The sequence below is a fragment of the Thamnophis sirtalis genome, unplaced genomic scaffold (genome assembly GCF_051295495.1).
Source record: "Thamnophis sirtalis isolate CommonGarterSnake01/CBP01778 unplaced genomic scaffold, rThaSir2_p1.2 scaffold_5, whole genome shotgun sequence".
In the NCBI taxonomy this organism is placed as follows: Eukaryota; Metazoa; Chordata; class Lepidosauria; order Squamata; family Natricidae; genus Thamnophis; species Thamnophis sirtalis.
In genome coordinates this window covers 60,634,955-60,649,010 of record NW_028261385.1, presented here as the reverse complement: position 1 = coordinate 60,649,010, position 14,056 = coordinate 60,634,955, and the positions used below count along the sequence as shown (strand labels likewise).

General features: G+C 35.5%; 1 protein-coding gene across 9 annotated transcripts in view; it reads left to right on the top strand.

Moving 5' to 3' along the window:
* Positions 1 to 14,056, top strand: part of SECISBP2 (SECIS binding protein 2) — a 29,696-nt gene continuing 15,640 nt past the window's right edge. For 2 of the 9 annotated variants that reach the window (XM_087715898.1, XM_087715897.1), the window contains exons 1-9: positions 1 to 135; positions 4,864 to 5,009; positions 5,938 to 6,181; positions 8,321 to 8,444; positions 8,956 to 9,188; positions 9,944 to 10,007; positions 10,403 to 10,560; positions 11,045 to 11,191; positions 13,349 to 13,450. In XM_087715898.1, coding sequence (XP_087572024.1) covers positions 106 to 135; positions 4,864 to 5,009; positions 5,938 to 6,181; positions 8,321 to 8,444; positions 8,956 to 9,188; positions 9,944 to 10,007; positions 10,403 to 10,560; positions 11,045 to 11,191; positions 13,349 to 13,450 — 1,248 coding nt within the window. In that variant the 5' untranslated portion in view covers positions 1 to 105. Of the gene's footprint in view, positions 136 to 178; positions 384 to 4,860; positions 5,010 to 5,937; positions 6,182 to 8,320; positions 8,490 to 8,955; positions 9,189 to 9,943; positions 10,008 to 10,402; positions 10,561 to 11,044; positions 11,192 to 13,348; positions 13,451 to 14,056 lie in introns of those variants that run through there. The other 7 variants (XM_087715896.1, XM_014059942.2, XM_014059947.2 and 4 more) reach the window with 5 other exon arrangements.

The window sequence follows — 14,056 nt, the reverse complement described above, 5'->3', positions numbered from 1 at the left end:
GCGTCGCTTCCAAGACGACTTTTGTGCGCGCCAGCGGGGTTTGTGGTGGAGGGTAGGGTGGAAGTCGCCGTTAGCAAGGCATTGACCTTTGCTTTTCTCCCCGCCATGACTTCAGAACGGGGAGCGGGCAATGAGGTAAGCGGGAAAACGGCGGTCAGGCTGGGTCTGCGGAGCACTAAAAATAAAGACCGGCTTTTCTTTTAAGTCGCCCTGGCCGTTGTTATGTAACCGGCAGCGAGAACTCCCACTCCCCCGCCCGCGATCCCGGTAAAGAAAAAGAAAAGGAAGCCTCTGCCCGAGGTTTCTTCTTGGTAAACCACGTCGCTTGCTTTTCGACGGGAGCCTCGAAGTGAAGGTGTAAAATGACAGTCTGTTCAGTTCAGGTGGGGAGTCCTTCCTCCTCTGCCAAATGAAAAGCAAATACAAGCGGAGATCTGGCGGTCACACCCAAAGGCCTTAGGAAAGGCACATTTCGAGTGTGTTTTCACAACCCGCTAAATTGTAGTTAACGAACTGTAGTAGAAAGTCCGAAGCCAAACAAAATGCATCACATTAAAACATAGTGTGGTAATTTTCGTTTTAGTTCAAGTTATTTTAATACAAACTAGCATGTTTGTTAACCATGACTTACTGTTAAAATATTCCGTGAACGTAGCAAATATACTGTAAACATTATCATTACAGGACATTGATAGATTCCATTCCTCTTTCAAGGTGGCTAAAATTAAGATGAATCTTGCCTATGGAATTGTTTTTCAATAGTGTATTTGCTCTTGCACCTAATTTCTGTTCTCTAAAGCAGAGAGAGAATTGCCATTTCTCTCCATTTGTTCGTTTTTCAAAAACATATTTTAATGCCAAAACTTCCCACAAAAAAGCTAAAGTTCAGGAGACAGGGCTTTTTCCAATGAAAGGAACATATTGTATTCACTGAATATATTTATTATCTGACTTTCAAGACTTGTCTCAGATAACATAAGGTACCTTACAATATAAAACAGCATTGTAATTCTATTTGTAAATGTAAATGATTTCAAATAATCTGACTTAAAATAAGCAAAACAGCTTCTTGAAATTAAGCTCTATACCCAGGAATTAGATAATGTGCAACAATATTATTTTCTTGATATTAATATACAAATGGTTTGCCATTGTCTTCTTCCAGAATTTTAATCTAGTCTAATTGAAAATATTGACACAACTATTTAAAGGGGCAGGGAGAGAGACTGATAGGAAGCCTGAAATTGGACTTTTCTTATTATTATTTGAACTGTAAGAAACTACTTATGTAGCAGGTACTTCTTTTATTACAAATTACAATGTGCAATGTGATTACAAATATAACAGATAAAAATTTTTGACCCATGCTTCTAATGTGACCAAATGTTGTGCGTCTGGCAATAATGAACAGTGAAATAAGAGTAACATTGGCAAAATTGCAGAAGATAACTATCAGAAACAGATGACAGCAAGTAATGATCTTTGCATCATATATATATATATATATATATATATATATATATATATATACTTAAAGTCACAACCCCTGGTATGCCCAAGTGTGGGAGGAAGGTCACACTTCCACTCTCTGTCATTAGGCTCGTCACAAGAGTCCATCCAGACAGAAACCCAATATTTTTACTGTTGCCTTTGTTATATTTGTGTTTTTATTTGTGCTGATAAATAAATAAAGGAAGACTAGTATAATCCCAGTAAGGATATGGCTAGCTGATGAGAGCTAAATAGCTTGAAATAGATCTATACTAGTCTTCCTTTATTTATTTATCAGCACAAATAAAAACACACACACACACACACACACACACACACACACACACACACACACACACACACACACACACACCACACACATATATATATATATATATATATATATATATATATATATGATTATTTAAAATAATATTGGTAACCAAATTAAAACTAGATGATGCGATAGTCATTAGTATTTCTTCTTAGTGAATATGCTTATCTGCATTTAGTAGCTTTTCTTCTGAGAGCAAAGTGTATCCAGGAAAAAGTATTCTCTACTTTAATTTTGCCATATTGCCTGACACTACTAGTCAAAGTTCTTATTATTTCAATTTATTTACATCCTCTGTGGTTAGCAATGCTAAGAATATTTTGTGGATAACATGATGCATTCAAAATGAACCAAAGACAGTTATTCCACTTGGAGAAAGAACCAGCAAGTGTGTGGTTCCATATGGCTTAATAGAAATATACAAGCACATTAAAGGTATATACTGTGATTTCAAAGAGAATAAACGAATTTACTTGAACAATATAATTGGGAATGTTGTAGAAGTTTAAGATAACTGAATCTGGGCTCATTACATGGTATAAAACAGTGGGAATTGCAAGTACAAATATTTAATATTTCATTTGGATGGAAGTGGCCTTTACCCCCATCCCCACCCCCATGCACTCACACTTTGGCTAAGATTGTATAGTATATGTTATTTTCTGTTTTTAATTTATGAATTATTTATTTCATCAAAAGGATAATTATGATTAGCTAATGGCTGAAAAATATGTGATGCAAAGTTGCAAAATTTTCAAAATATTTAATTTTTTAATGTATTCAAATTGTCAGAAATGTAAAAATTATTCAATCATACTTTAGCTTAATATTTTTGCAATGTGATTTAATGTGTATATTTCACTTTTTGATTAAATCTGCACTCGCAAGCAATCAGTATAAATTTGCCAGATTATGACTGCACTAATTGCAAAAATAAATAATTCATATTCTTGACCGAAACATTTAAGTTTCCTGCAATGTTTCTAGAAATAACCACTAGAGGGTGCACAGTGAAAGGGCATTTAACTGCTAGTTGAATAACTTGCTGCAGTTTGGTTGCGACTTTATAAATGAAAGTTAACATAGAGCCAATGCAAACATACCACAGTGTATATGCATATTATAATTTTCAGCTCAAACCAACCGATTGCAGATTAAAGTCTTTTTCACTGAATGTTACAGATTATAATCTACAGTGGTGATCTAGTACGAATTGGTAGATATTTTTTAACTCCCCTAAATAGGGGTGAAAAAGAGTGAGTAGCTCAAAGTCACTTGGCAACTTCTGTTCTTAAGGAAGGATTAGAATCTTGTCTCCCTACTTCTTGTCCAGCACCTTAGCTGCTGATATTGTCTTTCTCTCTGCATATAGAAACATGCATACATACATAGATATAGATACCGCATTTTCACAACTATAAGCTGCACTGAAAATCCTAAAATTTGATCAAAAACCGGCAGTGCGGCTTATAACCCGGTGCGCTTTATGTATGGAAAAAGATCGAAAATCTCTCCCTCCCGATTTTACGCTCAAACTTGAAGCTCGCAAGCGAATGACCGCGCGCAGGCACGCACACGTCCCTCGGGTCTCTCCCTCTCAATTTTTCGCTCAAACTGGAAGCTCTCCCACACGTCCCTCGGGTCTCTCCCTCTCAATTTTACGCTCAAACTGGAAGCTCTCGCACACGTCCCTCTGGTCTCTCCCTCTCAATTTTACGCTCAAACTGGAAGCTCTCCCACACGTCCCTCTGGTCTCTCCCTCTCAATTTTACGCTCAAACTGGAAGCTCTCCCACACGTCCCTCTGGTCTCTCCCTCTCAATTTTACGCTCAAACTGGAAGCTTTCCCACACGTCCCTCTGGTCTCTCCCTCTCAATTTTACGCTCAAACTGGAAGCTCTCCCACACGTCCCTCTGGTCTCTCCCTCTCAATTTTACGCTCAAACTGGAAGCTCTCCCACACGTCCCTCTGGTCTCTCCCTCTCAATTTTACGCTCAAACTGGAAGCTTTCCCACACGTCCCTCTGGTCTCTCCCTCTCAATTTTACGCTCAAACTGGAAGCTCTCCCACACGTCCCTCGGGTCTCTCCCTCTCAATTTTACGCTCAAACTGGAAGCTCGCAAGCAAATGACCGCGCGCAGGCACGCACAGGTCCCTCGTGTGGGAGAGCTTCCAGTTTGAGCGTAAAATTGAGAGGGAGAGACCAGAGGGACGTGTGGGAGAGCTTCCAGTTTGAGCGTAAAATTGAGAGGGAGAGACCAGAGGGACGTGTGGGAGAGCTTCCAGTTTGAGCGTAAAATTGAGAGGGAGAGACCAGAGGGACGTGTGGGAGAGCTTCCAGTTTGAGCGTAAAATCAAGAGGGAGATTCAGATTCAGTTCGCGGGAGATATTTGGTGCGCTTCTTTGAAAATCTCCCTCCCAATTCTGCCCAACGCCTCCCCGACCTTACTGGACGAATGGTGCGGGGGTGTGTGTATCATGTAGTGCGGAGTGCGAGGAGTGGCAGATGTTGCAAAAAAAACGTGCGGCTTATAACCCGGTGCGCTTTATATATGAAAAAAGTTTGAAAAATTAACGTTAACTGATACTGCGGCTTATAATCCGGTGCGGCTTTTGGTCGTGAAAATACGGTACATAAACTAAGAATGTGTAATAAGATGTTTTCTCTTTCACAAACTTCTACTTTAAATTACATCTGACATTTAAACTTGTAATGCAAAACTGTAACTGGGGTAAAAGGCTAGTAGGGAGATTCCTGCAAAAGAAGAGAGATTGCAGAAAGGGAGAAACTTCCTAAAACCTATAGAAAGTCTTTTAACTTAATTGAATAGCAAAGATAGAAAAAATATGTGTCTTTACTGCTTATAATATCTTTGCTGCTAAATGTAATTATCAAGAGAATATACAGTTGGCATTTTAATGTCTCATTGTTTGAAGAGCAGAAGAATCGTACTTTTTCTCATGTATATGCATAACATTTTAATTGATTTTGTATAATCTGAAAGTATATGTAATCAAAACTTATTTTGTAAAGCAGGGTATCAAGTTATCAGCAGAGGTCAAACCATTTGTCCCCAAATTTGCAGCAGTAACAGTGGCATGGCCAGAACCCTCAGAAGCATGTGTCTTTCCTGGGTATTATACAACATGCTATCCATATGTTCAGGAGCCATCAGTGAATAAGTATGTACCCTTTATGTCTCATTTTTGAGGAAACTTAACTTCCCAAGATCTTGAATTTAATTTTTTAAGTTTGGTGAATTACATTTATTGGTTATTTATTTAAGCAATGTATATGGCTCCCCATTTCAACAATAATTCTGAATGATATCATTGAAATGTTCCTTTAATATTTTAGACTATAATATTTAGTGTACTTCTTATGAGATACTTCAAAGTTGATGAGTCACTTGGGGCTTTTTCTCAACCCTAAATGTCTTACTTGTATTATCTATACAATACTAAGAATAAGAACAGAGTTTAAATGGAAAAAAGATGATCATTAAAGATAAAGAAAAAAAACTTTGAGATACCAGTTCATTTTTTTTTTGTGAGATTGTTTTGTGTTGGAACAAAATATAGCTTATCATTTAATCATTAAAGGGAAAATCATATTTATATAAAATTATTTTCAAAAACATACAGATAAATGTTGATACTTTCACAACTTGTGATATTCATTATAATGTTATGTTATATGTTGATCAGAAATCTAAACATCTAGTGTTAGCATTTAGAACTGAAATATTTTCCAGCTATCCTCTTTTCTTTCTTGGTATAGTACTGCTTGCAATTTATGGAAGAAATTCTACATCTATACATGTATTTTTGAATTTTGTAAATCATTTTTCATTCCGTATCCCATGTCTTTTTATATTTATTTCTTCTGCAAAAATTCTTAGCAAAATAAACCAAGTGATTTGTGACAGCTTTAGAAAGCCATGTTTCTGCATTATAACAATTGTTTCATAATTTGTTTCATTTGAATATCAAACATACTATGATATAAAATAAAAACATACTCTACAGTGGGATTATTTTCCTACTATAAAACGTTGATATGTTTGAGTAACCTGTTCTGCTAAAAATCAATATGCTTATTCTGTTTAAGACAACAGCTATATGTTGAAGAAGTACCATGGGATACCTCCACCTGTCTTTCTCAGTGTGCACCTCAAAATATTACAGGATGTACTTCTCTTGAGGAGTACACCAATTCTCCATATTCTCTTACTGCCACACCAAGAACACATGCAGTTTCCAGCTTCCAGCGTCAGAACATTTCTAGTAAACAGGGTAGAGAGTACACCCCACCGCCTTCTTTGATCAGAAAAGAATGTGCTACTTTATCCAGGGTAAGTGATAACAGCTTAGACAACTATTTTCAGTTCTTTCTGTATTTTCACCTCTTGCTCTTCATTTCCAAATAAGGAGCATGCTTTTTGATCCTTAGCTGTCATTGGATTCACAAGTAACGACTGTGATTACCCAATTAGATCCACTGTTTTAGCTGTGACCTTTCCTACCACAAATCAGATGTGGTAACCCTTGTCCATGCTTTGCATTTCAATGCATCTATTACAAAGAGCACTATAAATCAGGGGTCTCCAACCTTGGCAACTTTAAGACTTGTGGACTTCAACTCTTCACTAGCTGAGGAATTCTGGGAGTTGAAGTCCACAAGTGTTAAAATTGCCAAGGTTGCAGATCCCTGCTATAGATAGTCCTCGACTTATAGCCAAACGTTTGGGATCAGAACTTCCATTGCCAAGCAGGGAAATTGTTTACGTGACTGGCAATTTTACAATAGCCACAGTTATTAAATCACCTCAGTTTTTAAATACATCCCCCACTGACTTTGCTTGTTGGACATTCCCTAGGAAGGTTGCAAATGGAGATAACATGACCCTGGACATCGCAGTTATCATAAAATGCATGCAAGTTGCCAAGCACCCAAATTTTGACTACCGTATTTTTTGGAATATAAGACACACCGGAGCATAAGACGCACTGAAGTATAAGATGCACCAAAGTTTTGAAGAGGCAATTTTTTAAAAAAGTAGGTAGGTAGATAGAGGGATAGAGAGGGAGAGAAAGAGAGAGAAATACAGTAGGTAGTAGGAGAAGTTAGATAGGTAGATAAATGGAGAGAGACAGAGAGAGAAATAGAGAGAGAGTGTGTGTCAGTAGGTAGAGAGATAGAGATAAATAGATATAGAGAAATACAGTAGGTAGGGAGAGAGAGAGTAGATAGGTTGGTAGATAGAGTGATAGAGGAATAGAGAGAAATACAGTAGATAGGGAAAGAGAGTAGGTAGGAGGGTAGGTAGGTAGGTAGATAAAGGGATAGAGAGAGAGAAATAGAGAAATACAGTTGTTAGGGAGAGAGTGTGTGTGTTTGTGTAGGTAGAGGGATAGAGAGAAAAATACAGTAGATAGGAGTTTCTGCTGGCACAGCATTTGATCAATGTAATTCTCATCAATCAGTTAAAGAGCTTTCCGGGGGGGGGGGGTTGCGCTCTACAAACCTCCCCAAAATGGCCCGGTTTTTGTGAAAACGTGCCCGTTTTTTTTTTAAAGGCACGAACAACCTTGGGGGGCTTGAGTGTGTTCTTGGGGGGACAAAAATGAGCAAAAAACGGGCCCGTTTTTCGTCAAAAAAAATTGCATGCATAGCCTTATGGAGGCTTATAGAGTGCTGCTGGGGGTGGGTGGGCATTTTTTGCTCATTTCTGCCCTCCTCAGCCCGAGGAACTCTCTGCGGGGCTTCGGGAGGCAAAAAATGCCTTTTTCAGGGTATGACACACCCAGATTTTCAGTCTCTCTTTTGAGGAAAAAAGGTGTGCTTATACTCTGAAAAATACAGTACATAACCTTGGGGATGTTGCGATGGTTATAAGTGTGTGCCCCAATCAGAAGTCACTTTTTTTTAGTATCACCGTAACTTCGAAAAGTTGCTTAAATGAATGTTGTAAGTCGAGGACTACTTGCACATAGGGTTATCCTTGAAAAAAGCCCAAAACCCTCAGTTAATACAAAATGCAGGAGCTGAATTGCAAAGAATATTTGAATCATATAGTTAGATCTGTATTACTGCAATTTGTTTTCTTAGCAGAAATGAAGTAGTTAATATTAACAATTTTTAAGGTTTAGAAGATTACTGAGAAATCATCTTTCCTATATGAACATGTCTGAATATTAGGATGTGAGGAAGAGGCTCATCTGTGTGCCTTCTCTGTCTGTGAACCAATTGTTAGATATATGCAAAAAGGCCTCCTTCTGCATTAATCCCAGTAAGAAATATGCTCTCTTGTCAGTGTCTTTTCGTTAGGCGTAACTTGTATTTTTTCTTCAATGCTCATTTTGTTTTGCTTTTATTTTAATAACTGTTGAATATTTGAATAAATGTAAATAATATAAGTGGAATAAACAGGGAAATAATTTAGAAAAATCAACTTGAAATATGCATTGTTTTTCTTTGTTATTTTGTACAGAGACAACTGAAAAATAATGAAACTATACTGGAGGATAAAAGGCCTAATAGAAGTGATTTTACCTGCAGATCAACCGAAAATTCAGCTTATATTCCTCTGCATAGCAGGAATACTATTAAATCTGGTACACTGACTCACATGATTGAAAAAAAAGAGGCCAGAATACACAGTGAGATCATGTTTAGATTACATATATTATTAAACAGTATATTTAAAGATTGTTAAAATGCAGCACTTTCCCATCCACACAGAGAAATTATTCTGAAATGTTCTCTCTATTGAAATGAAGTTCCTATAGAAGTCTTTTGAGAGAGAAAAAAAATCAGATTTTGGATGTAGCTGAAACGGCATAGTTGTGTACATCTACAAATTTGACACTCAAATGGGAGGGGAATCAAGGGAAACAACCTAATTAGAATTGAGCATGCTTAATACGGATATAATCATTGGTTGGCTTAGCTGGGGAAAGAGATGAAAATCAAGATAATATACAGGGTGGTAGAATTACAGCAGGTTGAGTTTTTTTACATAATTTGTTTCAGGATTTGGCCTAAACATAGTAACTTTAAAATAGTAAACTGATTATGGCTATTAAAAAAGGTAACCATTAGTGTTTACATTTTGTTTTAAATTAGATAGGCCTATTAAAGTTATGAATGGGAAGTTCAAGCAAATTCCAAACGCTGAACATCTACCAGAACCTGCCTTTGAAATGACCTTGTCAGATTTCCCAAAACTCCAAGACCTAGAAAGTAACAATCTCCTGGATCTTCAAAAGCATGCATGGGGGCCAGTGGTCTCAGCAGAAGGAGATAAGCTGCCTCTGACACCTCCAGGAAAACTTGCAATTTCAAACATAACCAAAGAGGTTAGCCACTGGATAGTGTTTGAGATGTTGAACATAGAGGTGTTGATACAAAACTATTTGCTGATCAGTACAACTGCCAATCTCTATTAAGGAAAAATGAATAGAAATATATGTCCCATCAATAATGTTAATTCCGTTGCATGTTAGAGAAAATTTGGAACTGAATTCTTAGTTACCAAAAATGTTCCTCTAGGTCCTCTTAAAATTACCTAATCATTTTATATATTATGTATACAATCCTTTTTTTGGGAGGGGGGAAGCAAAAACTTAGTTTGATTTATATTAATAAAGAGAAACAGTTGGGTTGGCAACTAAAAATCAATATATCTTTTACACTTGTATATATAATAATTTTTGCATTTAATTGATAATTTTGTAGTTGTCTCACAGTGAGATCAATGCATTGAATGCATTTGTATATCTTAAAAAAACATGTATGTATGTATGTATTTGTATTTTATTTTCAGTGGCTCTTGTAATTTATAATTGAATGTAACTAAATATGGATTTTCCATTGTACATAAATTACACACTGGATCCTGAAGAAGTCATTTAATGAAGCAAGATATTTTCTGCAACAACTGAAGCTATTCTGGAGCAGTTTTAATGTATTTTATTATGAACTATTTTATTTAATTTATTATCATGGTGAGGCTTTATTTTCTGATTGACTCTGAGTAGAGGTGCATATGATAAATTATTTTTAAATGACACTAAGTTGTACATATTCAACAAGGTGTTAATATTTACTATAGGGTGAAGTATGTTGGAAAAAACATTTCACAACAAGACCTTTAAGTTCTTCATCAGATCCCGGAGGTAAGCACTATCCAGCATAATATAACCTGGCTTCATGTTGATGTATCCTTCTACTTTAGAATTTAAAGCATTAATTCACATTCCAGTTCTTATTTTATAAATACATATGCTTAAATCCATTCATTTTGTGTATAAAATATCCATACATATAATTAGTCTTTTTCAACATATAGTAATAATTGAGGATTTCCTGTTTTCATTTTACACACAAAATAGAAATAATGATTCCATGTGAGGTCAACTCTTAGTTTACTCTGATATTAGTTTAATAATACATTATGTCCTCAGTTCCCCAGACAAGAAAATAACCAAACTCAGAGAGATCAAAGACCCCTGATTTCAATTCTTAGGTTACTTTGCAATTGGTTTGAATAAAATATTCTGTTTGTTCTCAGTTCCTCAGGCAAATCCAGGCCTTTTCACTGAAATACCCTTATCTTGGGCCACTGTGCTTTCCCAAACTTCCAAAAAAGTTGTTCCAGTTCCAGCTTCAATTCTAGCAAGCAATCATTCTGGAAGTAAAAAAACAGATAATGCTCCTGAGGATTACAAGGTATGAAGATCAGTTTCTAAGCTCTTTCACTATTTTATAATTAACCAAAACTTCAGTGAACCTGCAGTATAAAATATTTAAATGCATTCATTTGTAACAGGAAGAATGATAATTGTGATAAAAATCAAAACACATGGATAGTATTCTTGCCTTGCATTAATAAAATCTATTTCTCTAGAATATTTTAATGCAAGTGGTATAAAAATGAATATATGAGATTAAGTAACCCTTGTTTTTTTTTCTTTTTCTGTGCATACTGACTCTCCTGATCAACTTTCATTTACCACATACCTCTTCTTGTATTTATATTTATTATTTTATCTACATTTATTTATTTAAAAGATTTATATGGCCGCCCATCTTAAATGTCTCCGGGCAACTCATGATAACAATAAACCAATAAATAAAAGGATCATACTCTACAATACAATCTTGGCTTTGTTTTCTATCTCTCCTAAGAAATATTTACTTCTACTTTATACAGAAATCAGAAAGAGAAAATGCAAGTAATCTTGAAGAAACAGCAAAGAAAAAAAAGAAGAAAAAGAAAAAAAAGAAAGCCAGACCATGCAGTGAAGTAGAGAAACTTCCTATCCCGAGGATTTTAGTTCAAGACCCTCCAAGAATTCAGGTGCTAAAGTTAATTATCTGACACAACTAATTATTATATGTGTGTGTAAAGGAATTATAGTACAATATAATTTAAAGAAATAAAAAATAATTATAATTTAGGCTTCACATGACAATCAAAAATCATATAAATTTTATTTTAGGTAGAATAAAAATTAAGCCTAAATTCCAGGCTTTAGTATACATTTCTTCCCTTAATTATTTAAAATATTAGTCCTATTTAAAAATAAAGCTTTGCCCTTTTTATTTTATTTTTTAATACCATATGCAATAATGATAGTACATGTGGAGAAAATCACAAACTTCTTATAAATGTTACACATTTTACTACTAAGTAGAAAATACTTTTAAGTGTTAAACTGATATAGTGTATAATAATTTTCTTTAAGTTTATAACTTGGATTAGTACTGTTTCCACTAAAAACTATATAATATGTTCAACAACATTAGGGATTTGTTTTCCTCCCTGAATGTGAAATAAACAAATACAGAGACACATACACACAGTAAAAGGGAGGACACAAGAGATTGGCTTTGCTTGATGCCCTTGGCTTAGTAAAACCGACTGAAAATTCATCTTAGAGTGTAACTGTAATATTACATTAGAAATAGATTGCTTTATCACTTAACTTCAACTGATTTCAACTGCACATTCTTAAATCTCTCATTGGCGTTTCTTTTGAGAGGGGTGACACATAAGTTTAATAAATAATAGCTTTTGAAAATGGTGGCTTGTTCATGTGCTTTTGTATTTATATTCTGCTTTAGAGTTCAAAAACTTTCAAGTACATTATCCTTCATAATTTATCACACAAGACTATTGAAAATATATGTTCCATATTCCTTTAGTTACTAAACCATGAGCTGCGCTGGCTACCTGTTGATCTCCGGGTGCACTTCAAGGTCCTACTTACCATTCACAAAGCGCTCCATGGTAGTGGATCTGGCTATTTGAGAGACCGCCTTCTGCCAATTACCTCCCTCCGTCCCATCAGATCGCATAGAGTAGGCCTCCTCCGAATTCCATCCGCCAGTCAGTGCCGACTGGCGACTACGCGGAGGAGAACCTTCTCAGTTGCAGCTCCGACGCTATGGAACAATCTCCCCGTGGAGATCCGCACCCTCACCACCGTCCAGGCCTTCCGCACAGCCCTCAAGATCTGGCTATCCCGTCAGACCTGGGGATAAGACTTTACTCTCGCCCCTCCCAAATGTTGAATGAATGTTGTGTTTTCACCGCTAATTATTTTTACTCACATTTTCTTTTTGTGTTTTGTCATGCACTCCCCTCCCCTATTATTGTAAGCCGCCCTGAGTCCCCTCAGGGAAAAGGGCGGCCTATAAATGTTTAATAAAACTAAAAAACTAAACTAAAACCAATATGTTTATTGGATACATGAAAGATGTGTGATGCAATCCTGAGAATTCAGAATCAGAAATTGGAGAGTCTTCGTTATTACATCAACTTAGTTACATAATTATATCATCAAAATTAGAAATATTGTTTCTTTACATGAGACAGATGTCACTTGTCTTTTTAATCACTTCATATAAAAAGAAGGAAAAATACTGAGAATCTAGAACCTGGCATAATACTATAATGAGAGAGAGGGAAAAGGAAGGTTTGCTTCTGGGAATAGTGTAATATAGCTTAAACCAGAGCTAAATAATCTTTGGAGGTCAATGCCACTGTAAGATAGAACTGTATTATTCAGTTCTATCAGAATAGTCCTTTGAACTTCAGTTGAGCTACGGTGGCTGTATTATGGAGTTTTTCTCCCTTATGTGCATTATACATTTTTTTGGTATTTCCCTAAAAATGATAAGAAAACATATAACCAATATTTGCAGCATGATTAGAAAAGGCTGTATTGCCTTGAGAAACAAAATCCAAGTGGCTTCTATCCTGGTGATATTCAGGGAGCTATTAGGCCTAGCTGTCTACCAAAACTTGGGGCAGATCAATGGCTGAGCTTCTTTTAGATGAGTCTTTTGCTTATATGTGATTTCTTTGAGGGCTGGAAGTTGGTAGTGTTCTTGCTTTAATTGTAAGTCATTTAAAAATCTCAGGAGTTAGGCAGTCTCTAAATTGTATTTGTAAATAAATAAATTGTTTCCTACCCAGATCTACTCAAACAATCTACTTTGATTTATGTAGGATGTTGAAGAATTCCCAGATTTAGCAGCTGCTTTTGACAGAAAACATAAACAGGCAACTGAAAATATTCCTTGTTTAACACCTATTATTGAGAAGACTAAAGTAAGAATTATTATTTGTCTCTATTTTCACTTTTAAATGAGTATTCATTATTTTTATTTTTATGTATATTTTTTGTTATGAAAGGTAAAATACAGAACAGAAAAACAAATAAAACAAAACAAAAACATGTCCAGTATTGATAACAAAAAAGAAAAAAATGGCATATTAAAAAAAAGAGAAAAAGGTGATTCAATGTTAAGTAAATTTAACATCAATTTTTAATGCCTGGGGTTTATTCCTTTCATTTCAAATTTCGGTCATGAGCACTTTGCTCAAATCAATTAAATATCCTGAAAAATAAATGCAGTGGACTTCATTTATCAGTCCAATAATAAATGATATCAGTCATAATAAAGGAATTTGGAATAAAAATAAGAGGAAGATACAGTGTCAGAAATTTCCTTTGTCTCCACCAGTTCTCCTGCAATCCAATGAACAGGAAGGTGATATTATACAAAATATCAATATCACCTTTCTTAATCAAAATTCTTGAACTGTGCAAACACTCCTCATAGGGTTTCTTAGAAAATAAAAATAATAGAGAGCTACAGCATTAAAAAATAATCTTGGAAAAATACCCTTGCTGGTTTGCATTTTCATAAAAGG